This window comes from Trametes versicolor (genome assembly GCF_000271585.1).
Source record: "Trametes versicolor FP-101664 SS1 unplaced genomic scaffold TRAVEscaffold_14, whole genome shotgun sequence".
NCBI classification, from domain to species: Eukaryota; Fungi; Basidiomycota; class Agaricomycetes; order Polyporales; family Polyporaceae; genus Trametes; species Trametes versicolor.
The window spans coordinates 1024808-1052598 of NW_007360334.1; the positions used below are offsets into that span (position 1 = coordinate 1024808).

General features: G+C 58.1%; 8 protein-coding genes across 8 annotated transcripts; 5 read left to right on the top strand and 3 right to left on the bottom strand.

Moving 5' to 3' along the window:
- Window positions 1-33: 33 nt before the first annotated feature.
- Window positions 34-2110, top strand: TRAVEDRAFT_136161 (S-adenosyl-L-methionine-dependent methyltransferase; the record flags this gene model as incomplete). The annotated part of the gene is made up of 9 exons (XM_008046767.1): window positions 34-154; window positions 208-257; window positions 312-411; window positions 468-749; window positions 802-1039; window positions 1089-1336; window positions 1389-1486; window positions 1539-1908; window positions 1965-2110. 9 exons carry the CDS (start codon window positions 34-36, stop codon window positions 2108-2110), a joined length of 1653 nt encoding a protein of 550 aa, XP_008044958.1.
- A 677-nt stretch (window positions 2111-2787) lies between these two features.
- On the bottom strand, window positions 2788-3445 carry TRAVEDRAFT_75405 (uncharacterized protein; the record flags this gene model as incomplete). Its single annotated transcript, XM_008046768.1, has 3 exons — window positions 2788-2925; window positions 2981-3267; window positions 3341-3445. 2 exons carry the CDS (start codon window positions 3443-3445, stop codon window positions 2998-3000), a joined length of 375 nt encoding a protein of 124 aa, XP_008044959.1. The 3' UTR covers window positions 2788-2925; window positions 2981-2997.
- Window positions 3446-6790: 3345 nt separating this feature from the next.
- Window positions 6791-8042, top strand: TRAVEDRAFT_61366 (uncharacterized protein; the record flags this gene model as incomplete). Its single annotated transcript, XM_008046769.1, has 6 exons — window positions 6791-6932; window positions 7029-7209; window positions 7279-7447; window positions 7507-7607; window positions 7658-7848; window positions 7908-8042. Exons 1-6 carry the CDS (start codon window positions 6807-6809, stop codon window positions 8040-8042), a joined length of 903 nt encoding a protein of 300 aa, XP_008044960.1. The 5' UTR covers window positions 6791-6806.
- Window positions 8043-8918: 876 nt separating this feature from the next.
- Window positions 8919-10397, top strand: TRAVEDRAFT_135719 (uncharacterized protein; the record flags this gene model as incomplete). Its single annotated transcript, XM_008046770.1, has 1 exon — window positions 8919-10397. A coding segment is annotated over one exon (1479 nt), but the record flags the coding sequence as incomplete, so codon positions are not given.
- A 5792-nt stretch (window positions 10398-16189) lies between these two features.
- Window positions 16190-16501, bottom strand: TRAVEDRAFT_135714 (uncharacterized protein; the record flags this gene model as incomplete). The annotated part of the gene is made up of 1 exon (XM_008046771.1): window positions 16190-16501. A coding segment is annotated over one exon (312 nt), but the record flags the coding sequence as incomplete, so codon positions are not given.
- Window positions 16502-19719: 3218 nt separating this feature from the next.
- TRAVEDRAFT_24646 (uncharacterized protein) lies at window positions 19720-20682 on the top strand (the record flags this gene model as incomplete). The annotated part of the gene is made up of 4 exons (XM_008046468.1): window positions 19720-19743; window positions 19799-19863; window positions 19916-20032; window positions 20094-20682. The coding sequence occupies 4 exons, from the start codon at window positions 19720-19722 to the stop codon at window positions 20680-20682; spliced, it is 795 nt and encodes a 264-aa protein (XP_008044659.1).
- A 438-nt stretch (window positions 20683-21120) lies between these two features.
- Window positions 21121-22911, bottom strand: TRAVEDRAFT_67477 (uncharacterized protein; the record flags this gene model as incomplete). The annotated part of the gene is made up of 2 exons (XM_008046772.1): window positions 21121-21909; window positions 21964-22911. The coding sequence occupies 2 exons, from the start codon at window positions 22909-22911 to the stop codon at window positions 21409-21411; spliced, it is 1449 nt and encodes a 482-aa protein (XP_008044963.1). The 3' UTR covers window positions 21121-21408.
- Window positions 22912-27125: 4214 nt separating this feature from the next.
- TRAVEDRAFT_32149 (uncharacterized protein) lies at window positions 27126-27633 on the top strand. The gene has a single exon (XM_008046494.1). The coding sequence runs from the start codon at window positions 27202-27204 to the stop codon at window positions 27472-27474; it is 273 nt and encodes a 90-aa protein (XP_008044685.1). The 5' UTR covers window positions 27126-27201; the 3' UTR covers window positions 27475-27633.
- The last annotated feature ends 158 nt before the right edge of the window (window positions 27634-27791 follow it).

Below are 27791 nucleotides of genomic sequence, written 5' to 3' on the forward strand. Positions count from 1 at the left end.
GAGGAGACTTGGGACGATTGGGTCTCAGATTCTATGGATCGCCGCCCATGCAAATCTCTATTCGAAGACAAAACGTTTGACTCCGTACAGGAGGCTTTGACGTACGACGAATCTACCCACAAGTTCAATTTGAAGGATATTACTTCACGACTGGGTACGCATCTTTCTCTGCGCAAATGTGCATCCACTCACAGTCGGCATGCGCAGCGCTTGATATGTACCAACGCATCAGGCTAGTAAACTGGATTAGAAAAGAAGTGCGTAGAGCCTCGCCGACAAATATTTTGGACTTACTGACGTCATTGACATAGCATCCCACACCATCGGCAGTAATTGCTTTGAATGGGTCCGAAACCTTCTTCAATTCCGATGAGTACTTAAAGCCTTCTCTCGAGGACGATCCGCTGCTCCGTACGTGTGCACAGTATTTTGAATCTCTCATGTCAGTTGACCATATCCCATTCCAGAGATCGTGCCGGACGACTCAGATTCGGAAGATGAAGAGACTGGGAAGCCCGAGGCTCCGAAGGACCTTACCGCAGCCACTCGCCGCATCGCAGCCTTGCAGCGCAAGCTGGAGCAGGCAAAACAGGACCTTGTGTACTATCGCGGCTTCGTGAGCGAGCGACTCAACCTGGCTGGTCTTGCGGACGAGCTGAAGGAGTCGACCGCTGCATCTACCTCAACCCACGCAGCAGTCCCGCTGCGCGACGACGACTCGCATTATTTTCAGAGCTATGCGGAAAATGGTCAGCACTGTTCGCTATCCGAAACAAGGTTCGTATTCATTCCCGTGTACAGACATCCACTCCGTCATGATCTCGGACAAGGTTCGCACCGCGACCTACGCGAAGTTCATTCTCTCCAACCCGGACGTCTTCCGGGACGCCGTTGTGATGGACGTCGGGTGTGGCACTGGAATCTTGTCGCTGTTTGCGGCCAAGGCGGGCGCGAAGCGCGTGTTTGCCATCGATGCGAGCGATATCGCGGAGAAGGCGACACAGATCGTGAAGGACAACGAGCTTGACAACGTCATCACGTAGGTGCGTTTTCACCGTTATATTGTTCATCTTGACTGACAAGCCCAGCGTCATCCGAGGCAAGGTTGAGGACATCAAGTTGCCCGATGGTTACGACCACGTCGATATCATCATCTCGGAATGGATGGGCTACGCGCTTCTGTACGAGTCGATGCTGGACTCTGTGCTTCACGCACGCGACCGCTTCCTCCGTCCGGAAGGCGTCATGGCCCCCAGTCAGTGCAAGATGATGTTCGCTCTCTGCGATGCCGGAGATCTCTTCAAGGAGCGCATCGGATTCTGGAACGACATCTACGGTATGCCTTTCCGGTAGTCCAGCAACATAAATCAGCTGCTCATTGTGTGTAGGATTCGACCTATCGGCGATGGCGAAGCACGTCTACGATGAGGCGGTAGTCGATGTCGTTGGCCCCCAGACGGTTCTTAGTGAACCCTTTCCAGTCAAGGTATGTCGAAGCGCATCGATTTGAGCGCTTCCGTCTTACACACCCCGTTCAGGACCTCTTCCTCGGCAACATCACATCGAAGCAGCTCGACTTCTCCGCGCCATTCACGCTCGTCTCCACCGCCGAGAGACGCACCAAAATCCACTCCTTCGTGCTCTACTTCGACACCTTCTTCACGAACACCGGAGAGCCCGTCCCAGCAGACACCGAGGTGTACCTCGTCCGCGACGGCGACCCGATCCTGGCGGAGGTCTGGCCCGTCGGCGGGCGCCCGCACCAACCGCGCCGTATGAGTACCGCCGAGCCGCTCAAGGGCAAGGGCCGCCCGAAGGTGACGAGCTTTAGCACGGGTCCCGCGTCCGAGCCGACGCACTGGAAGCAGACTATCTTCTTCCTGCGCGACCCTATCGTCGCGGCTGAAGGTGCGTTAGTCGTTTATCTGTCGTTCGAAGCGGGTAATGATACGTTGGTGGCGCAGGTACGGTCGTGGAGGGCGTGTTCAAGTGCCGCAAGAGCGAGGACAACTCGCGCGAGCTCGACGTCGAGATCCACTACCGGGTCAAGGACCCCGAGACGCCGGACGCAGCGAGCGAGACGATCGTGCAGCTGTACAAGGTCCGGTAACTTAGCCACGGTTCCCCTTCCGCGTGCGTGGGATCTAGGCCCCTGGGAGAAGCGGGCGAAGAAGAATTGCAATGTACCAATGTAGCAGAATATTCGCAGGTGCTGTGTGTATCGTACTTCTCTTCTCGACACTTTGTGAGAGCAGCGAGCGATGACGAGGGAAAGCGTGGGTGTGCTGTGGGGTGACTCTGTGTGCCACCGTGTGGACGATGCGGAGCAGTCAGAGGGAGTCATGTACGGCGCGACGCATGGGAACGTCTCGCCGCGGTAAAGTGCTCGGCGGTGGATCATCGGGCGGTCCCACAAGGGTAGTTCTCACCATCGGCAGCCAAACCTTATCCTCAGCGCGGGACTCTGTATTTCGACAGGGGAGTTTTACGTCTATTACGTGCATCGGCGTACGTCTGCTACTAACGGGCTTAATATCTCCGACCTTGACGATTCAAGACATCCGATTCGAAAGTTGGTACTGGTGCGTGGGTTTAGGGAATATTTCGGAGGTGCATCCGAGGTAAACGCTCTTGTCTCAGGCCTCAGGCGAGCTAGTCAATACCCGGACTGGGTACTTGATCCTGCGAGCGATGCGATGAAGGGCGAGTCGACAAGGTCGCCACACATAATCGAATGCAGAGGCAACCTCGTCGGATACTGGCACATCGGAGTGTAGCTCGATATTCCCAACATTTCAGCATTGTTACACTTTCAACTACACAAGATTGCCACCCATCCTCAGGACCGCATTACAACCGATGATAGAGCGGGAAAATAATAAATACACAGCTAGGAGATACGAAGTCACGATAGCTGGAGTAGATCTATCATGAAGATGAGATACCGTCTCAACGAGATACGTAACTCGAAAGTGCTCACGGACGGCCGCACGCCATTCATTTCACGGGCGCATGCTGCTGAGCGCTGCCACCCGATCCCTGCGCCGAAGGAGTAGTGGGAGCCTGGCCGCTCGGGGCCTGGTCACCTGCCTTGTCCGTGCCCTTCTTCGTCTTCTTCTCCTTCTTCTTCTTGGGGTTCTTCGTCAGGACCGTTCCCGCGAAGCCATACGAGGAGGAGAGGGTCGCGAACGCGGCTTCGTAGTTCTTAGCGGGCGCCGTTGCTGGGGTGCGGGCGGGGGACTGAGCGGGCGGTGCCGCGGGTGCGGGCTGGGCAAATTTGTGGGCGTATGCGTGATAAGCACACACGCGATGCTCTGGAGAGCGGCGGACGGTAGCTGACCTTGCGCACTAAAGTAGTGGTGGACGAGGAGGGCGTCGCGTCCGCCCCTTGAGTGGCGGTGGTGACGAGAGAGACGAGGGAGGCGGAAGGGCTGGTCTGGGACATGTTTGGAAACAGCGTTCGCTAAATTTGCGAGTGGTGTAGACTCGTATGGATGCGGGGGCGTTCTGGCCTGGCATATCATCTCGTCGCAGGGCTTTTATAGGATGCCTCCGAGACGGATTCGCCTCAAAGACATGTTCGACACAGTGCCCTGTAGAGACCACCGCTCAGGGACGTATGGTGCATAACCCGAGGGCCTGGGGCTAGCAGCGGGGCCGCAGCACAAACGCTTCCGCTGCGGAGTCAACCCGACAGCTATCGTACAGCGGGTTCTCATGAGCAAGCTCATGGATAGTGTCACTTTGGACAGGGCTGAAGACAGCCGTGACCTATGGAGGCGGACCTATGCGGTAGTATATGGTCAGCGCAGCCTGTTTGCGCTCTGCATAGAACGGACGGTACCTTGAACTTCGTTCGGTAGCGGAACCACAGATGACTGTGCCGCAGCGGGTGCCTCGGTGCTCGGATCGGGTGCGGAGCCTGCTGAGATGTTACACTGTCGAGCTGCTGCTTGCAAGCAAGTGTTGCACGCGGACGAATCGCTGCGCTCGGGATAGAAGATCTAGGGACATGTTCATGGACGGTCGCTGTAGTACTGCGCTGAGGTGGGTGCATGAGTCATCATGCAAGGCCAGTGGTGCTGGCATCCCGTTTTGGCGCTTACATCTGCTTACATGCAGCCGAGAGCACCCGTGAGAATCCCTTGCATGCTCGAGAACCCGTGGAAACCCACGGACAGTGGTGAGCGAGGTCGGTAGTCACTTCCGAGTCGTCTCGAAAAAGCCAAGTGTCATACAAATGCCGATATACGATGAGACTATCTATAAGTTATATCGCCTGGACCTCGCAATAGTACCTTTGGCGCAGTTGGTTTCCCCATTTCCGCTTGCCGGGATGGGTACTTATCCCGAGGGCCACGAAAAGGCCTGCGCCAGGAGTCAAGCATCCCTTCCGAGTGCTCGACCCCGTACCTCGGGGATCTTGAGGCACGCAGTCTTGAGGCACACATGAATACTTGACGATCCCGGTGGGGCATGCAGCGGCAGCGAGCGCGGTCGGTGAAGTGATCTGTGGTAAAATTGTGTCAGCATTGGCTCTCGCGGCAAGGAAGGGGGGGGGGGCACAACGTACACCTCAGTGCACAACGTACACCTCAGTGCACAACGTACACCTCAGTGCACAGCGTACACCTCAGTGATGACGGCGCGCTCGGAAGTGCCCACATGCTGGAATCGGCGGCGCGAAAAGTAAGCTCGTCACATCGCGGTCAAAAGATATGGCGTCAACTCACCTGCAAGTCCGCACATTTGCATAGGCGAGCGCAGTTAGCTTCCCCGCCGCACATTCGCAGGCGGGTACTAGTCCCGGGGGCCACGAAGAGGCCTGCGCTATCCCCGGGGGCCTTCAGCCAGGGCCGACGCCCGGTGTACCCCCTCTTGCCGGGTGCACACACGCGACGCCGCCCCGACGACTTGCTCAGGATGCCTTCGCCGGCGACTTGAGACGCACGGTGCCCCATTCAGCGGAAAACGTCCGCAGGGTACCGTGCGACGCCCATTTTCCGGCCCGTTGATGTTGATGCACGCGTGTCGGTGTGCTCGTCGAAAGTCACTCAGCTGTAAATGTAACAAAAGTAGGGATCATGGTGGCGCGCATATTGTGACGGGTGGATGTTAGCATGATGGGTTGTGGTGAGTGCGTACCTGGTCGCTGGTTATTAGGCGTGGTGGTTCATATTGATACTTTTTGCGGTTGGACATAGTTGAGAAGTGGATGGTGTGGTGGCGTCCTCCCCAGTGCTGTGACAGCGCCGATGGAAGACGTAGCGAGGGAACGTATTAGCTGATCATCGCTACGTTAGCGCGACGTCCATAACAAGCCTCAGAGACCAATGAGCACCGACGCACCGATATACCCATGCGCCCGTGTAGGACGGCGGCCCCGATGACCCCCCGAGGAGGCCCGCGCCAAGGCCCGGGTTCCAGCCGTCAGCCAACCGGTTCCCAGGCCCGTGTCGAGGATTCGAGCCATGGAGGTCGCTGAGTCCAAGGTTAGCTCGAGTGTCTACTGGGACGAGAACGCAGTCCACCAACAAGTTACGCCACATCTATCGCCGCCCACCGTTGATAATCGTGGGGCGGGCCGACACCGACGGCCGTCACGTCGAACGGCACCTGCAAGCAATACTGGGGTGAGCAAGGTGCGTGAGGTCACGGAAGTTGAAGGTGAGCAACTCACGTACGACGTCCTCTGCATAGGCGGTGGCGGAGCGCCACAGAAGTTAGCCCAATAATCCGAGTCTGAGGGACGATCGAGAGCACGTACTGGTCAATCCCACACGAGGGCGACGCGCGCCGCTGTCGCAGCACACGCATCTAAGGGCATCGGGGGATGTGGACCGGAGAGGGAGAGCAGAGAGCTGGGGATGGGTGGGCGACCACAGGGGGTTTTTATACCTGGAGGGCCTCCAGTTTCGGCTCAGTCCGGGGGGCACGCACGCCGCCCACACGCGTGGCCATGAACAAAAGGGCCTCTTGTTTGAGTAGGTGCAGAGGTGCGTGGTATTATGTTCTCAGGCTGGGTTCGAAATGGGCGCATCGATGGTGGAGGCGCTGCCTGGCGTTGCGATGCCACAAGGGCCTCTCTCTGGCGCAGAGGCGCGGCGACTGTGGTGGCACAACAACAGAGCGAACGCGGAACCTTTCCACGATGGGGAAGATGATAATCAAGGATCCAGGTATCACGCTCCTAGGGCGCTCGGATCCTAGCGGGGGTTTTCGTCAGCCATGAAGCGGGTGTTTCCAAAGCAAGCTCACCATATATTTTTCGGGATAGGAAGCCGGGGAAATTGGGCCACTGACTCTGCACCGATGAGCGTCGCTCGTTCACCGTCAGTAGTCATATCTCTTCTCGAGTCGCTTCGGTTGCTCGGCAACAGGCCGCCTAACTTGGTCGCGCCTCAACGCGTTGGTAGCCGTGAATTGTTTATACAAGAAGAGGGATTGCTATACACGTATTTCGGAGGAGCCCTCAGTGTCTGAGGCATGAAGGAGCCAGATGCTGGAAAGCCGCTATGGTGTTGTCGTTCGAGTTGATATGGGCGCCTGGAGGCAGCTGGAGGCTGTATGTACCACGCGCGCTTAGGCTATATTGCGACCGATCGTTTCCCCCGATCTGGATCTGCTATGCGTGTGCGGGAGCGTCGGTTGTTGCGTCTTTGTCTGCGACACGCTCATTCAGCTTCCACTACGCAGCTCACTCGTGCCTCATACACTCAGTGCTCTAACCTACCGCGATTTACCTCACCTTGCCGCACAACCAGCTCGAGCTTTCAAGCCAGGCGTACCGCCCCTTCGGAGTCAACATGCCTCTCGAGCTCAACGGCTACTCTGCGCATATATGCTGCGATGATAAAGAACTGGAGACCTACGATGTACGCGTGGAGGACGAGAAGACTATCAGCTGTTGGATTCCGAGCGAAGAGGGAAAGGTACGCGCGTCCACCTCCACCCTTCCTCCCAGTCGTTTGTGTGGTGGGTTGGCGCCTAGCACGACCGAACGCTAAGCTACGGCTTTGACTGGATAGGCGTTTACTGTCCATTGGGGCGACGATTCCTCTTCAACAAGCATGTTTGTGAAAGTTATCATGGATGGCCGCAAGGTTGGGAAAACCGCACATCGACCAGTTGCGACGGGGCGCATGGATGGAGCGCGTGAAACCTCAGACACTCTCCGCCCATTCATATTTGCTCCGCTTGTACTCACAGGTTAGTCTATGTGCAACTCTGTGAAGCCACATACGTGTCTTGATTATTACATCTACTGTTGCGCACCAGACGATGATGCTCTGCTGGATTCCGGCGTGAATGAAGACCTCGGTACCATACAAATCGAAATGAAGCTGGTTGAGTACTTTTCGGAGGCGAAAAAATTCTCTGCAATACACGTGCCTGAAATTGGTTCCGTGCATGAAAGAAGCAAGAAGGCGGGGGTTCATGCGGTCGCGTAAGAACCAAGACCTGATCGACTTATAGCACGTATGTCTAATAGCGGCTACATCGTAGTCTCGGGCAGCCTCAGGAGGCCAAATTCGTTAAGTCCTTGAAGGGCCACGGCATCGGCAAAGTCCCCATTGCCACCTTCAAATTCCGTTACCGGCCGTTGGGTGAGTTTCGACAGCTGTGATCCTAGTCATAACCTAACATTCATCGGCAGAACTTTTGCAGGCGAACGGTGTCGCCCCCCTCCCTGAAAAGTCGAGGACGCTCAATAAGCGTCCACTAGGGGACATGGACAAACTTGACAGCGCTGGTCCCAGTAGCCGCAAACGCCAGCATACGGAGCCTGTCGTTAACGTCAAACCGGAAGCTGAGGATGAGGAGGAGGAGGACATGCAATTTCTCGAGGTGCGATAGCTCTGCTCTGCTTGCTGCTTAGTATGTCGGTTGATTTAAATATTGTGCAGGAGCAACTCCAAATGATGCAAAGGCGTGTGGAGAAAGCAAGGGCAGCAACAAAAGCGAAAAACATCGTCAAGCGGGAGGTGTCGCCGATCCGTATCCCGTTCTCGGATAGCAACGACGTCATTGACTTGACCTAGTAGTGTTGTGATTTCCGACGTAAGTCATTTTATCCTGTCGCTATTAGTGTATAACGTGGTCCTGACCTTCACGCAGGTTTTTAACCTACGTCGTCCTAATACCGCATCATAAATTACTCAACTTCTGTATCCAGTGCTCCTCTCCTATAATTTACCATCTGACAGGCTGGTCTGAGATACCGCGCCGCGTCATCCGGCTGCTCCTTCCTCTTCTGCCTTCCATGTGGTCTTCTCGTGCTTGCCGTGGTCTGCCGCGGTCTCCAAGACCTGCAGCTATGTTGCTTTGTGGTATCAACACCCGTATAGGTAGACCCGTGTTGCCTCACTTATACACGTTCAAGCCCCCGCGTACAGGTTCAAGCGCCGCACCTTGAGTACAGGTCCACGCGCCCCAGGGTCCAAGCACCTCTTGGGTTAACAAGGTTGCCACTGGGCCTGCCCTCGGTCGTCCCATTGTCCCCTACACTACTTAAGCTGGCATCACTCGCGTCTGCGCCCCGATACCTGCGACACTACCTAACACACGAAGCAAGGTGACTTAGCATCACAAACTTTTCAAGCACTACACGAAGGTACGTCTCCTTTGTCGTTGATTTAAAGCGCCCTGGTCGTTGCATTGACCGCGTCGGAAGATGTCTTCTCTTGCGCAACTTCCTCCTGACCACCCCCTGAAGCGGGTCCCAGACCCTCTGGCGCGGTGGGACTCTGAAGAACTTACCAAGGCATATCTCGGGAGCAACGTGCCTGCCGTCGCGTCGAGCTATCCGGTGTCCATCCGAACACGCCTCCAATTCCTCCGGGCGCGGCTGGTCGAGCTCAACACGCTCCGGCGTCCACCCCGCCACGAATTTCGACCGCGATCTCGCATTGGCGTTGTACGAGCGCAAATTCCTTCTGTGGCACGAATTTCCCATTCTTGACCTCCCCGATGAAATCCTTGCCCTTATCTTCCATTTTGTCGTCCGGAGTGCCACTGGCGCCGACGAGATCGACAATCGCCGTCTCTACCTGACGTGGGTCTGCGGACGCTTCCGCGCGGTTTCCCTCTCCGACGCGACACTCTGGAGCTCGGTGTGGTTCCGCCAGAGCGTCCCATGGGAGCGCTCGTTTATCTACATCCAACGTGCGGGAACGGCGGCGCTCGACATCCGCATTCAAGAGAGAATCAGGTCGAAGGACAGCACCCACGAAAACCCTCCCAAGAACCCGCCGATTACCGTCATGCAAATCAAGAACCTTCTCGAAGTACTCAAGCCGCGGGTCCGCCAGCTCCGGACCCTCAAGGTCTTTCTCGTGAATATTGAGGTAGTCGAGGCGTTCATGGATGGCTTTTCCAACTTAGCTGGTCCTCTCGCAGCGTTGGAGAATATCACGATTCACCGGAGCGGTCAGCCGTTCCTGTGGCCAAAGGAGAAGTGTGCGGGCGCGGGTGGCCATCTGGCTTTCAGCACGCATCCAATTCCGAAGCTCCGCATTCTCTGGCTGTACGGCGTCACTACCAACTGGAACGCGGTACCGTTTTCCAACTTGAGCATGATCATCCTACGCAGGATCGCTTTCGAGGGGTGCCCCACCTCTGACCGCTGGATGGAGATGCTCCGGGCGTCCCCCCGCCTGCTCAAGCTCGAGCTCGACGGGGCCGGCCCCCAGTTCGACCCGAAGAGCCAGCGCCTCGGGCACACCCGCCCGGTCGACCTCCCGGCTTTGCGCGACCTGACAATCGGCAACATGAGCTGCCATGAAGTGATGCACGTCCTCGGACAAATCAATGCGGAGCACGTCAGGATCCTCGTGCTGGTGTCCCTCACCACGCATGACTACGGACACCTAATTGGGATGTTGGGAGGGCGGTTCCGGGAGGTGCGCCTACTGAAGCTGCACGGCCTGGAGATAGCGAAGACAGACCTGAACACGGAGCGCACGGTGCGCTGGTTCGAGTCGATGCCACGCCTGAAGGTGTTCGCGTTCTGGCGGACGAGTCCGCATGTGCTCAACGCGCTGCTTGCGGATCCGCGCGACTACCGCGCGTCGGGCGAGCAGGACAAGCGGCCAGCGGCCGGCGGGGGGGACAAGCGGCCCGTCCTCTGCCCCGAGCTCGAGACGGTGCGCTTCTACGCGCAGGCACAGAAGGACGTGCACATCTTGGCGAAGGGCCGCAAGGACCTGGGGGTGATGCTGAAGCGGGCGTACACATCCGCTGAGTCGGGTATCACGCAGGAGGAGGCCACACGGCTCCGCGAGAGCGTTGGGCAGCTGCTTGAGGCCTCGCAAAGGATGATAGTGACTCCAGATGAGGAAAGCGTCTACCGCGAGAGAGTCGGTAAGTCATGCGTTGCGACGGAGAAGGCAGCCTGACGCTCGGGGTTGCGCAGTTGTGATTACTAGAGGGCTTCGAAGAGGGAGAGTAGAGCGAGATCGCTAAGATGAAGACTATGCCTCGAGTACTTCTTATGTTGCTCGTATGACTTGTATCGCTAATGCTGTTTCCGAGTGCCCTGCCATGCTACTTTCCCCCCGTACCTTTCATGTTCTACGCCTGCTACTTCACCTATGTGCCCTATAGTATCAAGAGAGTACCACTTCCGTCTGGCGACATTGAAGAGTATAAATGCGATAGCCCGAGATGTATTTGACATATGCATGAATCGCAGGCGCGGAGAAGAGTCCCCCAAGGCTCCCGAGACATACAGTACTGCGGATGATGTGAATCTGGCGTGGACGGGTGTCTTTGACATTTGTCGGCTATATCCCTAACTCTAGGTCATCGTTGGGGAGCCGTTTGTCATTGATGGACGGGTATAACAAGTTCATTCTTAAAGGTGAGTCTCAACTTCACGGCAAATTTCTACATCAAATACGATAACGAGCCGGTACAATTCCACAACCCCAACACCGTTCTATACTGCGAAGGCATTTCGGCGCACCTTTGTTTCCCCAACCCCGCGAGCGGGGATGGGTACTTATCCCGAGGGCCGCGGAAAGGCCTGCACCAGGAGCCGAGCGCCCCTCCCGAGTGCTCGACCCCGTACCTCGGGGATCTTGAGGCACACAGTCTTGAGGCACACATTGTGGTTCCTGGAGAAGCACGCAGCGGCGGCGAGCGCGGTCGGTGAAGTGACCTGTGGCAGAGTCGTGTCAGATTTGGCTCTTGCGGCGAAGGAGAGGGGGACAACGTACACTTCAGTAACGACGGCGCGCTCGGGAGTGTCCACACGCTAGCACAAACACGAAGAGTCAGCTCATCCTCGCCCGACCACGTTGGGGGCTCGAACTCACCTGCAAGTCCACATGGTTCTACAAGCGAGCGCAGTTGGCTTCCCCGCCGCTCATTCGCAGCGGGTACTAGTCCCGGAGGCCACGAAGAGGCCTGCGCTATCCCCGGGGGCCTTCAGCCAGGGCCGACGCCCGGTGTACCCCTTCTTGCCGGGTGCACACACGCGACGCCACCCCGACGACTTGCTCAGGATGCCTTCGCCGGCGACTTGAGACGCACGGTGCTCCATTCGGCGGAATAATAACATCCGCAGGGTACCGTGCGACGCCCATTTTCCGGCCCGTTGATGTTGATGCACGCGTGTCGGAACTGGTGGTGCCCGAGGAGGATGTTGTCACGCAGCTGTGGATGTTGTAGAAGGAGGGATGGTGGTGAAGCGCGCATATGGTGACGGGCGGATGTTAGCGTGGTGGGCGGTGGCGAGTGCGCACCTGGGCGTTGGGTAAAGTTAGACATGGTAGTTCATACTGATACTTTTGGTGGCTGCATATATTCGAGAGCGGATGGTGTGGCGGCGTCTTCCACGGTGCTGTGACAGTGCCGATGGAAGACATTGCGAGGGAACGCACGGGCTAATCATCACGATGTTAGCGCTACGTCTATAACTAGCCGCAGAGACCAATGGACACAGACGTACCGGTGTACCCATACGCCCGAGCAGGATGGCGGCCTCCATGACCCCCCGAGGGGGCCCGCGCCAGGGCCCGGGTTCCAGCCGTCAGCCAGCCGGTACCCAGACCCATGTAGAGGATTCGAGCCGTTCGTGTACGTCGCTGAGCCGCAGGTTAGCTCGATTGTTGACTAGGACGAACGCGGGCTCGACTGACAAGTTGCGCCACAATCATCGCCGCCCACCGCCGAAGGGCGGGCCGACATCGACGGCGGTCACGTAGAACGGCACCTGTCAGTAATGCTGGGTGAGCAACGCGTGGGAGGTCATATAGACAAAGCGACTCACGTCCGACGTCCCCTGTAGGCGATAGCAGAGCACCACAGACGAACGTTAGTCCCCTTTTCCGAGCCTGGAGAACGAGGGAGAGCACGCACTGGTCGATCCCACACGAGGGCAGCGCGCGCCCCTGTAGCAGCGCACGCATCTAAAGGCCTCGGGGGATTTGGACCGGAGAGGGAGAGCGGAGAGCTGGGGAACGAGAGGGCGACCACCGGGAGGGTTTTTATACCCTGGCACACCCCCAGTTTCGGCTCTCGCCGGGGGGCGCGAACGGCGCCCACCCGCGTGGCCTCGAACGAAAAGGCCTCTCGTTTGAGTAGGTGCAGGGGGGCGTGGTGTTGTGTTGTCAGGCTGGGTTAGAAATGGGCGCATCGATGGTGGGGCGCTGCCTGGCGTTGCGATACCACAAGGGGCGTAGAGGCTCGGAGAGGGTGGACGAGAACGGAGCATGCGCGGATCCTGCCGCGATGGGGTGCTCGATAAGCAGGAATCCGAATATCGCGCTCCTAGGGCGCGAATAGCGGGGGAGTTTCGAAAGGCGTGAGGCGGTGGGTGTTTCCAAAGCAAGCGCGGCGCGTGTTCTTGGGCGGTGGCAGGGTCGAGATCCGGAGTCGTCTTACCCAGCGTTCGTCTGGCTCGCCCGCCGGTAGTCGCATGTCTGCTTCGAGCGGTCGCGTTGCCTGGCTGTTTGTGGCGACACGTCAGCGAGGTACGCTTGAGCATAAAAAAAGGGAGGTCGGGACGCACTGGAGGGGACGGGGCGGTGGTGGCGTTCGAGAAGGAGGGCTGAAGGGCGCCAGGTGCGTGCGCCAAATCAACTTCGCGTTGTGTGTTCGTGCCACTGGCGATGTACCCACCCCCTGTTGCCGTGTCCGGGTTTCCGCTCCTCTTTAATCTGATCAGACAGCAGCGGCTGCGGGGACGATGTAAACGATCCCCTTTACGATACTGATAGCTTTTAAAGCACCAGTTGGGATCGTTTACATCGTCCCCGCAGCCGCTGCTGTCTGATCAGAGAACGTTGTCAGCGGCAAGCTCTACGGGTGTTTGTCAGTGCCAGAAGCGGAAAGCATATTGAGTTGGCTCACTTTTCCAGGTCGCCGCATCAGGCCTGCACCTGCGATGAGTTGGTGGGGTCACTTTGGGCCGCAATTCCAGCGCGTATACCAAGGTGCTGCTATCGACATTGGAATGCGTGACTACCCGCAACCAAGTCGACTTCGCGCACGTGAAGTAAGTGGAGTTCGCGCGTACCAAAGCGAATATGACGGCCTCACATAATGAAGCTTGCAAAAACCCCTTTGCCACATCGACAAACGGACAAACGGGCGACGGCACGAGTGTCACCCTGGCCCTAGGCGTGAGGGTGCTTGCACTTCAAAGGGCCATTCAGCACGAGAACAGCATATAAGAAATCAGAACACGTACCTCTCACTCCTCGCATCCCAAATGCCCATCACTCAACCCCCGTGGCCCGGCTTACGCCCAACACCCGAGGCCGCGCGTCGGGATCGTGCTTCGGGTGGCGGCCGATTCGTCCAGCGCGAGGCGCTATGAGCGCTCCGCCGCCCACTCCTGCGCGTGAGAGTGTGGGACCCGCGCGGGGACGGGGATGCTATGGCTCCCCTGGGCGGACGATCGAACACAGCTGCTGCATATGCATGGTAGTGTGCAGCGCGAGGCTTTGCGCGTCAATGCCAGGCGCTCGACACTAGGGGGCGGAGTTGACACGGTCCACGTGGTCCACGTGATCCACGCGAGCGCGGACGACGCGGTAGTGGCGCACGCGTTGGCTCGCGGCCGCACCGAGTGCACCGCGGCGCGAGCACAATTGGGCTGTCGGGGTTTATTTCTGCGCGGCAGCAATGTGCCCGTGTTAGGACATAACGGGCTACTTCAAGAGAGTAACCCTACCGCGGTCAACGTTCGCACTTCCAAAGGCGATGCAGACCGAAGGCTTTCGGGACACACGACATAGCACGGATCAGCCTGGCGGGCTGGCGAGACGCGTGCCTCAGAGGAGAGTCTGCGCCTCATAATGGGCGCACGACGGAGAGGGCTCCACTCGGCGGCACATTATTCCGATCCGAAAGGAGGATACAGATGGATTGTGCTTGAGACAAAACCCTGCAAATGGTGGTTGGAAAAAACGATGTGCACGACGATAACTGCTTGGAAGTGTGTTCTGAGATAGAGAACGCGCGCACTAGGGACGACGGTACGAGAGATTGGACAGAAAGCGGCGAAAACGAGGACTGGGAACAGCGGGGCTAAAGGCGAAGAGACGAGAGATGGATTTACAATACACGAGATATACAGCAAAACATATACAGCAAAACAAAGCAATCGACGCTTCGATGGATGGATACACGAGATGGGAAAGCAACACAAAGCGAAACAGAGCACGAGAACGATGGCGCGCGAGTACAAGAGACAGATGACTGGGATAAGGATAGCGATAATGTAAAGCGATGAGTCCGGTGGTACAGAGGGTCCATGGACGATATCAAATGCGACGAGAACCGAGAAAGAAGGAAGAAAGGCGATGATGGTAGACGATGAGAGGCGGCGAAGCTGAGAAGCGGAGAGTGGAGGAGACGAAGACCGCGCCAGAGACGGGAGCTCCACGACGAGTCCCGCGACGATGACAACCGCGGCTCCGTCGACGGACAGCGTCAACGAAAGAGTCGGCGGGCCGTAGGCCGTGTCGTGCAGTGTCAGCGTCGATGTCCTAGAGGGTGCGGGCGTCGATGAGGATGGGCGGCAGACTGGAAATTCAGAGCGACGCCTCCATGGACTCGATCTCGTCGAGCGTCGTCAAGAACCCGTTGAGCTCGTCGATTTCAGCCTGAAGCTCTGCGCAGCTGGCGCTTTTCCTGTACGTGCCAAACGTCTCTGCAAGCACCTTGTCAATCATGTCGGAGTCCTCGGAGGTCAGAGCAGGGCTGGCGGCATCGACGGCAGGCTGGTCCATGGCGTGGTGGACCTCGATCGCATCGATTGCGGGTGCGAGTGTGTCGTCCGCGTTCGCAGTCGGAGAGTCGTACGCGGACGCGGGGCTCTGACTGAGGAGGGCCGCGTCAACGAACACTGGAGGAGGGTGCGCCAGCCAGGCCACGCCGGTCGCTTGGGCGTTGTTCAACGCGAACATGGCATCCTCGAGGTCTATCGGGCCCGCCAACCCGGCGATGGGCAGGTGGCGAGGGAACGTCTCCTATAGATCGCCAGTTAGTACGTGCATTGTCAGTAACAGAAACGAAAACTCACGTCGAAGAAGTCCCTCGGCGGCAGCCCGTACCACTCGCGCGAGAGGCCTAGCGGGTCGGACGCGCTGAACGACGCCGGAGAAGCTATCGCAGAGTTGGGGAGAAGGTCCCCGCTCGGGGCCTGAGCCGACCACCCCTGGACGATCTGAGGCGCGCAGTAAGAGGCGTCGGGCGCGGGAGGAATGCCCGGCGCGGTGTACTGCACGAAGTCCGAGTCAGGCGCAGCAACCGGAACGAAGGCGGGCGCCGTTGCCTGGAGGGAGAACGGCAGGCTCTGCAGAGTCTCGTCCTCGTACTCGAGCGAGGGCGTCGCCGACGAGAGGCGCGACTCGATGTCCGAGTCGAAGAGGGAGAACATCCCGGTGCCGGGGATCTCATCCGCACCCCGAGACTTAGATGCCGCCGCAGACGTAGAGGACGCGGACTTCCTGGACTTGCGAGGGCGCGCGGCAGCCTGCGAGGGGTCCGCGACAGGCGCGTCGTTCTCCGAAGGAGTTTTACGAGCGCGCAGGGCACGCGCCGACGTCGCGCGCGCAGCTGCCTTCGCTGCCTTCTTCTCGTCTGCGAATGCCTTGTTCTCGGCTGCACGCGCCTTCTTCTCGTCGGCCGCCTTCTCCTTGGCCGCCTGCAGCGCCTCCTTCTGCGCCTTCGTTGTGGGGCGGTACTTATACCACGGATACATCCTCATGTGTTCTATGAGTGCATCGTCGGCCTTCCCGTCGTATTCCTTGCGGACCTCGGCCGGCGCGTCGCGCCACATCGGACTGATGACCTTGGACAATAACTTCTGGTTCATCGAGCCGTAGAGCGCGAAGTTCTCTGCCTTCAGCCGGATGACCGTTGCCCGCCTGTAGAGAATCCATGCGTTGGGGGGGCGCGGGACGTACGGGTGGTCCGTCTCGTCCGTGGCGACGTTAGGCGTTGCGGCCTTACGGCCGCTCTGCTTCGGAGTGCGCGTCGGGGGCATCGTGTGTCGATAGTCAGTGGTGGGGAGGATAGGAGAGGAGAGGGAGTGTTGGAGCGCGAAGGACGCGAACGCGGGCGGCGGTAGGGTGTGAGGAGGGCGCTTCTGAGTGCTGAGGGCGGAAGGGGAGTTTTGGTGAAGGACCCGTATCGCGGGGGAATATATAGGTGCTCGCCCTGGGCCGGGTAAAGGTGAGGAGGGCGCCTACTGAGCAGGAAAGCGGGAGGAGGGCGTCGGAGTTGCGAGCGTGAGAGCGGGCAAAGTGGGGCGGGCGGGGCCCGGACGGGAACGACGCGAGCGACGGACGGCGGGCGAGCGTAGATGCCTTGCACATGGCCCTCTGCGAATCCGAAAACTCGAAGCGAGGAGAAATGGAGAGGGAACGAGGCCCGGGCAGGAACAAATTGCCAAGCGCGGACGAGTGTAGCGAATTGGTGCCGTGCCGCCCTGTCCGAACCTGGAACTCGGGAGGCGTGCTCGAGGCCAATTGCGTCGCGGTGGTTGAACGAATGTGGAAGGTAGTGTCCCACATGGAATCTGCCGTCGGCTACCCATTGTTCGTTCGATTCGTACGTGGGATCGCCCTGCAAATCTCGGTAAGCTTTTCGATATTCGAGACGACAGGGCCGCTCTCCGGGGCGCGGCCCCAGGAAGCAGCGCTGCTCATCGTCCGCCTTGCGGAACAGTTCTCCCTCGAGCTGACTTCTGAAACACTCTGCACATAGGGCGCACGATGAGCGGGGCAGCAGCAGGATTCTGGGCAGCCCGCCGTAATCCTAGCCACAGGCGCTGGCTTGCCCGTAGGTGTGGCTAAGATTACTGCGACCCTGGCTCCCTATTGTCTCCACCGCACCGGGAGAGATTTCCCAGAAACAAAGTGGGTAGATACAGAGCTGCGCCCGCAGTAGGAACACTCCGCTGCAGCACAAGATTGAGCCCGATGGGCAGGGCTCGGATAGCCGTTGGTACCCAAGGGCATGTGTCGTGTGCCATGGAGCCGAGAATCCTGGCAGCAACGACAGGGTGAGACTCACCGACGGGACATTGCCTGTATATCGGGGTGATTGGGGCGCCCCTCGTCCGCTACGAACAGGCTCAGAGCATCCTGCGCGCGAGTCGGGGGTGGTGTCCGCAGCCCGTGTTTACGGGAGCATCTGGTGTGATGTTTCGGAGGGGCTCGAGACGGGGCAGAGAGGTCTACCCCGCTGTATAATCACCTCGTGTCGAGCTGATTGGGGTGCGGGTAAGCGACGATTTCTGGACGGAAACTGTTGCTGCTGCATGGCCCGACGGTGGAGCGTCCACATGTGGTCTCTTCCCCATTCGGGCTCGATCGCTGGCCGCGTAGTACGCGTGCCATCATTCCACTTGCCCTAAACTTGAATCCATATTAGGGAGGGTGAACCAGTGCCAGTCTGCTGCAGCTACCTCGGGGCCCGGGTGTTCTGGGTCAGCCAGCGTGTAGGCTTTCTCGAGGATGAGTCGGACCGCGAGTCCTCCGAGACGAGCAGATGTCCAGCTCTCCTCCCTGGCTCCCGGTCGGCCTTGCTGGGGACTCAAAGGCGATATAGAAGGTGGGAGCAGGGTACACCCCCCGCGCGGGCGGGCGCACACCGAACCCGACAACGCAGAAGACGGGGCGAGATCCGATGGGAGCCGAGCGTCGAGGGAGAAGAGTTTAATTTGCAATCTATGGCGGCGACTTGAATGGAACCCAGTTGCCTAATATGTAAGCTACAGCTGTGCTGTATAAATGCACGCTAGTCGCGCGGATCAAAGTTGATCAGAGATTACTTAGCCGTCGGCGCCTGCGTTCCATCTCCCGCTGCTCAGCGCTCAGCACTTCCCATCACTCTCAGGCCTCCTGCGCTAATTCCAGCTCAACGCTCGCCCTTGGCGAAGACCACCCTGGATTTACTTCTACTTTGGAGCTCTCGCGTAGCGTATACTGACACTGATCCTGCAGAGCTGAAGCGCCAGTGATGCTGCGCTCCGAGTCGGGACGGCGCTATCGCTTCGCCTCCACCCCTAGTCTATCTTTTACCTCTTCGGGCCTAGTATTTAGGGCAAGCCTGGCAGACCCGGGCCAGGACTTGGGTCGTGCCTGGGTCCTCATCATATTCCATTGTTTGTCAAACATAGCACAGCCGAGCCCGAAGACGGACGCCCTCGTATTCCTCCGCCGCCGGTGAGTCAGCGATTTGCTGCATCAGGCTGGCATGTGTCTACGGAGCACGGAGAGGTTGTGCACGGCACGAAGCATGGGGAGACCTCGTCCTCCGAGCTGGGGCCATCCCGAGTGCGCCTCCATGTCGTAGTCACTCGCACGGCAGCGCCCTGCGCGTCGTTATCACTACCGCTGTACGGGTGCGCGTCGGGAGCCGTAATAATGGGCGCGAGTCGCTCCGAGTCCTTGGGCGAAGACGCTTCCACGCGCACTCGTTTGAAATGCCCGTTCGGGCCCATTAATCTCGGTACACGCAGCACCAGCGCTTTGTATGTGGCTCTGCACGAGGTCATGACGCTTCGCGAGCTCGTCGGACACGGACAAACATTTGAGGCAGTTTCTCTGCGAGGTAGATGGGAAGGCTTCGGTGGTCCCGAGCGCGTGTTCCGAGTGAAGTTTAGAGCGAGTGAGACACGGTCGTCGTTACTCATTTGTTGGCGCATACGCTACGTCCCACGACGGTCGTCAATGTTGTTCCAGTCTGGGTCAATCTGTTCTCAATGCCGTCTCCTTTATGCCCAGCGGCTGTTTCCCGCCCCTTGCCCTCTTCCCAACGTCAAGGATGGTTGCCATTCTCGCTCAACGGTCACCTCCCATGTACGGGTATAAAAAATGAGTGTCTGATGAATCTGCCTTACTTGTGGACAAAATGCTGCTGCCTTCCCGAGTCAGCCAGGATATCCATGCACTGAGCGCATTCGGCCGTGGTCATGGTCCATTGTGTGTCGTATTGGGTTCTACATTTTCCTTGAGCTCTTTGAGCAGCGATACCGACATTCGAATGCCCAGGTATAGCTGCACAAAACCAGTGCTTAGCGTCGCTACTCAACGCCACACACATTCATAATGGGCATTCTCTTGGACCTTGCTTTGGATAGCGGAACAAATGGATGCAGATGTCGCACTCGCTAGTCTCCGCCGCAATTATCTTTGATCATAGGCATATATAAGGAGATCGTCTCCCTTCAGCAACGTCTATCGGCCTCCACACGACATGAGAACCACATCCAACTCCCGTGTACGCGCTTTTTCTAACTAGCCATTAATATTCTAAACTGACAATCGGTTTTCAGAACGGACCGCATGGCATGCCCTCTGCAAGTCTCGTCAAGGCTCAGGGCTTCCGCACTGACATCATGTAAGCAACAACTACTTGATTGCACCTCTATGTCGGCTCAACGGAAGGACAGGAATTCGCTCAAGTCTACCCCGCCAAATTCTCGCGTTAAAGAGAAATGCAACTATGAAGGCTGTGATTACGAACACACTTACGAGAGGGACGTTTTTGCCCATTTCCTCAGCGTGCAGTAAGTGATAACGGGCGTACTGCTAAGGCTTGCATATGCATTGACCGCGAGCATTTTCTAGCGTCTCCGAGCCTGTGTTCGTCTGCGTGCATATGATACAGGACAAGCACGGGCGGAAAATCCAGTGCGGTAAGGCGTACCGCCGGGAGAAGAGTCTATTACAGCATCTGAACGAGAACCACCATACGACCCACGATGACGACGAACTTCAGGAAAAGACGACAGCGGAAACGCTCAGGCGTATCCGTTTGCAATACCCCAACATTGTACGCCACAAGTCCGAAAAGCCGCTGTACGACCTTATTCGTGGAGTGGTCAGCATACCGCCTGCCACCACTCATACCCAGCACTTCGAACGCCTTGCAGAACCCCAGCAGACCAACGTCCGCCACGAGACGCAACAGCCTACCATCGCGCATTATCCGACTACTACCGTCGCGGTCCCGGCACATATGCATCCTGGCCACCCATTCGCTCCCTCGGCATCATCGGCTCGGGTGGCAGCGCCGGCCCCAGCGCCCAGCTTTCACGCGGTTGCAAACCTCCAATATTATTGGGAAGAGAGGCCCACGCTTGTACCCCTGGACAAGCTAGAGGAGGCTTATTATCGACTGTATGGAGAGTACAGGGGGGCTCCGAGTCGGAGATAGAGAAAGACACAAGTGGGTGATAGCGGTGCGAGGGAGGAGACAGATAGCGGGAACAATGATACCTAGAAGCCATGGGGACAGAGGCGGGAGATGACTATACGAAGCACGAAATATACAGAAAAGAATGTACAGTATGGTACATGGAAGCAATCGACACTTGGATGAATGGAGACACGAGATAAGAAAACAACATAAAACAAAATGAATCGCGATGTGAGAGGAGAGTACCACACTCAGGCGCAGTGGTAGTGCCATAGGGTAAGAGCAGAAGTGTGCGAGTACAGGGGGAAGATAACGGAGAAGAATCATAACGATAGCGATAATGTCAAGTGGCGAGTTCAGCGGTGCAGAGTGTCCGTTAATCGTGTCGGATAGCGATGCGAACTGAGCGTGGACAACAATCGGACAGCGTGGAAAGTGGAAAGTGGACGATGATGGGAAACAGAGAAGAATTGAGGCGGAGAGGGGAGGGGAAAAGGACCGAGCCAGCGACGGGAGATACACGACGCTCCCAGAGGAAGACCTAGTCGCGCTTGCCGATGTCGTCGTCCGAAAGCGCGCAGCCAGGCCAGACCCACATACCAATACTAGGACGATGACGACCACGGCGTGACAGTCGACGGACAGCATCGAGGAAAGAGACGTGCCGTAGGCCGCATTGTGCTGCGTGGGTATCGGTATGTTGGAGGGTACGGGCGTCGACGAAGATGGGCTCGTAGTCGATGTTCAGAGCGACGGCCCCACGGAGACTCCAATCATTGCCAAGAGCCTGTCAACCTTGTCGAAGTCGCCGGCGGTATCTTGGAAACGCTGCGAGCCCACGTCGTCGCCCCAGACGTACTGTTGAGGTTCTGCGGATACGGACTCGGAGTCCGGGGACGTCGCATGGGCGGAAGGCTCCGTGTAGGTGAGCACCTCCGCAAGCAAGCCATCGAAGGCCGGAGGGAGGTTGTCTGCGGCGGCGTTGACTGTCGACGCGTCGATGGGGTAGTGGGCCTCAGATGCGTCTATCGCGGAAGCAAGCGCGTCGTTCTCGCTCGCGGAAGACCCTTCGTACATGAACAAGGGGCTAAGAGTGATGGAGTTCGGTGTATCGACGTTCATGACCGGAGGGGGCACCATCCAAGCCACGCCGCTCGATTGTGCGTTGTTCAACGCGAACACCGCGTCTTCTAGGTCGATGGGGCCCGTCAACCCAGCGATGGGCAAGTGGTCAGGGAATGACGCCTGTAGAGTCACTCGTTAGTACGCGCATTGCTGTCAAAAGAGAGGAAGACTTACGTCGAGCTCCCTCGGCGGCAGCCCGTACCACTCGCGCGAGAGGCCGAGTGGGTCAAAATCGCTGGATAGTCCTGGAGAGGCCATCGTAAAGCCGGGGAGGAGGTCCCCGCCCGGGGCCTGAGATGACCACCCCTGGACGGCCTGAGGGACGCTGCAGGAGGCTTCGACGGCGGGGGGAAAGCCAGACGCAGTGTATTGCACGAAGCCCGAGCCGGGTGCAACATCCGGAACAAAGGCGGTCGCCGTAGGCTGGAGGGGGAATGGCAGGCACTGCATAACCTCGCCGTCGTACTCAAGCTCCGGCGTGGCCGACGAGAGCCGCGAGTCAGCGTCGGAGTCGACGAGCGAGAAGACGCCCATGCCGGGGAACACAGTAGTGTCCTGAGTCTGGCGCGTCCTGGGTGCGCTAGGTACCGCCTCAGACGTGGAGGCCGCGGACGTCCGCAACTTGCGGCGAGACACCGCTGATTGCGAAGGATCCGGCGGAGGCGGGTCATTCTCCGAAGGAGCGTTGCGTGTGCGCGGTGCGCGTGCCGACGTTGCACGGGACGCAGCCTTCGCCGTCTTCTCCTCGGCCGCGCGCGCCCTCTTCTCCTTAGCTGCAATCGTCTTGGCCTTTTGCAGCGCCTCCTTCTGCGCCTTCGTCCTAGGGCGGTAGACGTACCCCGGGTACATCTGCATGTGTTCCGCGAGTTTGACGATGGCGAGTTCCTTGTACTCGCGGCGGACCTCGGCCGGCGCGTCGTGCCACATCGGACCGATGATCTTGGACAACAGTTTTTGGTTCATTGAGCTGTAGACCGTGGAGTCCTCTTTCTTGAGCCGGGCGACCGTGTCCTTCCGGTAAAGAATCCATGCGTTGGGGGGGCGCGGGATCTTCTTCTCCTTGGCGGCACGAGGCGACGAGGTGTCACGGCTGGTCTGCTTCTGGGTGCGCGTCGCGGGCATTGTGTGTAGAGAGGTAGAGTTTGTAGGGGATAAGTGAAGGGTGGTCTCTTGGAGAGCGAAGGACGCGAACGCGGGCGGTGGTAGGGAGTGGGAGGGCGATGCTGAGTGCTGAGTGCTGAGGGCAGAAATGGATTTGGACTAGGACCCGTTTCGCGGGGGGGTATATAAGGGGCGGTGAGGAGAGCGCCTAGGTAGAAGGAACACGGGAGGAGGGTGTCGGAGTTGCGAGCGTGAGAGCGGGGGAATTGGGGCGAGCGAGGCCCGGACGGGAACGACGCGAGCAACGGACGGCGGGCGAGCGTAGCTGCCTTGCACATGGCCCTCTGCGAATCCGAAAACTCGAAGCGAGGGGAAATGGAGAGAGGGCGAGGCCCGGGCAGGAACGAAGTGCCAAGCGGCGGACGAGCGTTCCGGACGGGTGTCGTGCCGCCTATCCGAACTCCAAAGTCGGTAGGTGTGCCGCGGAAGGCCAATTGCGCGGCTGTGGTTGAACACATCCGGAAGGTGGGATATGCCACCTGGAATCTGCCGTTGGCTACTCATTGTTCGTTCGATTCGTACGTGAGATCGCCTGCAAATCTCGGTAAGCTTTTCGATATTCTGTGCGACATGGTCGCTCTCGGAAAGCGGCCCCAGGCAGGAGCCCTGCTCATCAGTCCGCCGCACGGGATGGTTCTCTCGCGAGCGTACATCGCCAGCACTCTGCACATGGGGCGCACGATGAGTGGGGCGGCAGCCAGATTCTGAGCAGCCTGCCGTAATCCTAGCCACAAGCGCTAGCATATAGGTGTGGCTAAGATCACTGCGACCCTGGTCCCCTATTGTCTCCACCGCACCGGGAGAGGTTGCCCAGAAGCAGAGTGAATGGATGCAGCGAAAGAGGGAGGCGCGCCCGCAGTAGCAACATCTCCGCTGCAGCACAAGATCGAGCCCCGATGGGCAGGGCGGTGGCAGTCGGTATTCCGGGACCCCAGACATGCATCGTGTGCCTTGGGGCCGATACTCATGACAGCAACGGCGGACTGAGACTCACCGATGGGACATGCATATTGGGGCGATTGGGGCACCTTTTTACCGCTACGAATACGCGTAGAGCATCCTGCGCGTGACGAGTCTTCGAGTCGGGGTGGTGTTCCGCAGCCTGTGTTTACGGGAGCATCTGGTGTGCAGCTCCAGAGATGAGCGAGGGAGATGGCGCCCCAAGCATGCCTCGTGTGTCGTAGGGCGGGCACGGTAGCAGCCGCGGCGAGCTGGTAATATTCTCTGATGGAGCGTCGCTTTCTTGCAGCCTGAATTTGAGGTCCTTCCGTCCGCTACGGCACTGCGAATGCGTGTAATGGATCCTCCGCGCGACGGACCCTCCGACTCGAAGATGCTCCGCAGTGTGTGATTGGCTGATTCCATGGAGGGGTTAGATAGAGAGCGAGGGTTTCGGAAGGCGGGAAGAGTTACCCCACTCTATGATCACGTCGTGTGAAGCTGCAGTTGCCTGCGGTGTGTCTACGCACGGACGTCCGCGCCAAGCCTAGCTGCCGCAGCACCCCTTGCCGCTTGATCGCTAGCTGCGTAGCACGTACGCCGCCATCCCACCTATAGGTAAATTTAGCCAGCGAATGGTGCAGATCTGCTGTACTGACCTCTGGTCACGGGCGTTCTGCTGCTCTGAATTCAAGTCGGCTTGTATACTGCTATAGCTTCAAGTTGACTTTTCGGCATATGTATCAATCTTTGCAGGCAGTTACCTTAGCTCACCATCTTGCTAAATGGCTATGGACGACGATCGGAGTGTAAGAGGGACGTGCACACCGTCTGGGGCCCGTGCGCGCAAAATAGATATGCGCCGAGGTTGCAGGGACAGGCGCAGACTCGAGATCACGGTGACGGTCAAGACGATCGACGGAGAACCGGCCGGATTGCGGATAATCTGCGTGGTATGGAGCCCAGGCTGACTGATTTGGACAGAACCGGACAAAAGAGCGCTTTAGCCCGGATCTGCCGATGATTTAGCCGCTGGCGGCCTCGCTTACCCTCTCGATTTCGGCTCGCCTCTCGCACGTAGCAACAGACCGCCCTCAATAATTTCCTTCTTGGAGTCTCTCGCAATATGGACACCCACATGACCCAACATGGTAATACAGCACCAAGTACGCAGCAACGGTGGAAGAATTGACATGCCAGTGCCACGCCAGGATGGGTGCTTGTATCGCTTCACCATTGTTCGACAAGTTTGGTACGTACGTAGCTCCGGACCATACCACCTCGCCCTCTAACGCCCTGGTTCACCAGCACATCGTCCAACTCGAATGTTAATCGTACTCCTTCAGCGAGTCAGCAACCTGGCCCGCGTGTATTTGTCCCCAAAGCGCAGAAAGGACGTTCGTGGCGGCCCTTATGGCCTTGGGCCTCATGTTCGCCGGTCACGGATCAGTGCTGGTGCGTACTATCATGCGCATTCAAATATTCATCTCTCGATCGCACTATGGCAGCCCGTGCGTCGTTGTCGATGGGTACGGTTGCTACGCCAGGTACGAGTTCGAGCCGTTTTGACGCGCGCTATGCGCGAACGATACGCCTGGTGCGCCGCGCGTGTTGGGGGGCATAGGGACAGTGCGCCAACGGTTTTAGGACAGCGAGTTGAAGGGAAAGATGAGATCTTACCGTAGCTCCGCGGCGCACGTGTGGATGAGCTCGGCCTTCGTGTAGCGATGGTCCTTGCGCTCGCGGCGCGTGGATATGACGCGGTTGCGCGCGCACGCGCTCGTGCAACAACGTGGCGCTCGTCCAGGTCCAAGGCCATTGCAGTGGGTGAGCAGGTTCTACCCGGTGATGTACGTCTCTAAGTCAAAGAGGGACAGGATCAGAGAAAGCAAGAAGTCAGCTGCGGCTACCCAGTCCTCGGTGCTGGACTGAGTGGCATGTCCAAGCGTTTACTGGGCAGCTGAGCCACACAAGCTGCCGCACCGGCCCAAGCACCAACTTTACGGTGCATGCCTTGATGCTCTAACTGACACACTTTTGACAGGGTCCACGCGTACACACGATGCGAGGCTGGCCATGACCCCGGTAGCGAGCCCGCATTGACCTCTCAACTCACTCACATATATAGGGCTGTTCGCGATGGTCAATATGTAGCAGCACCCTTGCAGTGCCTCTGAGATCATCCGGCTGCGGTGGAGATTAAGATGAGAGTGAATACCAGTACCCAGCACCAGGTACGTTGTCTTCAACTTCTGCATGGAAGGATATATAGTTATATTGGCTGACCATCTGCCCGCAGTGCGGCATCTGCGACTTCTCATCCACTCGCACTTACGATCTTGAAAGACATAAGAAGAGGCACGCCGTCGATAAATCCAAGTTGTGAGTCCCTAACGCTTTCTGGTCACATTCAACTCTGACCCTGAATGCAGATTGTACAGGTGTGGCTTCGTAGGCTGCAAGAACGTATCTCTCCAAAAGGAGAACATTGAGGCGCATTACATCGCCGTTCAGTGAGTGCCATATCACTTAACTTCGCGCACGGGCTGATTCTTGGCCTCGTATAGCACAACCGAATTCCCGTGGGTCTGCATGCACCGGGCACCAGGAGGTTCTGGGGAGGAAGGCCCCCAGTGCAATGCCTCCTACAACAACTCCACAAGCCTGCGGCGCCATCTCAGAGAAACTGGGCATGGAACTCCTCTCCACGGCCGATTTACCCGCCTCGCAAACGAAAATGTCATAGCGCGTATGCGTATACGCTACCCGAATATGGTGCTGGGGCCCAACGACCGCGTCCCCGGATCACTCAGTCCGCGCGCCTCCACTAGCAGCCCGACTCTACGAGGATCGCGGCGCTCCAAGTATCAGTGTGACACTGACACGAACGCTACCGCTGCCGTTGCCGCTGCTTCCTCCTCCGCCGTCGCCGTGTCCCCATCGAACATTCACCCCTCGTCTCGGTCAATCGCTATGGGGAATGCTCCGCCACCATCTCGCCTTCGCGGAATCATGGATTCAAATGCCGGAGCTCGCGATGGAGGCCGTACGCGGGAAGGGCGCCCCATGCTAGTGCCTCTTGCCGAGCTGGAGAGAGCTCGCTCACAACTACGCGGAGACCCCCCGGTGTATGGCGCGCAACCGGCCCGAGACATCCTTCCGTCGCCACAGCTGCATCTCCGGCCCTTGCTGACGGGCTCCTTCGCGTTGCAGACCGCTCGGTCCAGGGTGGACCTGTTGAACTTCTGTGTCTACGGCTGTGCCGGACCGGGAGTGGCAGTGATAGTGGCTGTGCGTCTACCATACGCCAGCATGGACTTTCCTACTTACCATATACGTACATTCTTTTGTTCTGTACTTACTTGGCATCCTGCCATCCCTCCACATGATTCTGGTACGTTCTACGATGTTCCGGACTATTCTAGACAGCGTCCGGATTACTCGCATTACTCAGCCATGGACTATCTGACCTTATGTCGATTATGCTCCCTTACTCAGCGTTACTCATCGCTCAGTCAGCGTCCTCTGGACGTCACATGCTCTCTTCTTATACGCTTACTCATCGTCCTCCCCAGTAGTATATAAGGAGGACTCTGCAGGCCTCTGCTCTTCAGTCGTTCTCTCACAGACTGAAGAGTAAGTCCCACACTACCTATGCTTCCTTACATGTTTACTTACTAGTACTTGTAGCCTCTCTTTGTGCGGCTTACAGGTACAGTACTATGCAATCATAGTCGTTCTCTCACAGACTGAAGACCTCTCTTTGTGCGGCTTACAGCCTTCCAGGTTCAGAGTTCATCAGTTATGAGCCCTGCGCTCTAACCGGGTTGCTATCTCTTGTCGACACCTTTGCGCGCGCCCCTCCTTCGTCGACCGCTGGTTTGTGCACTCCCTCCTCCATC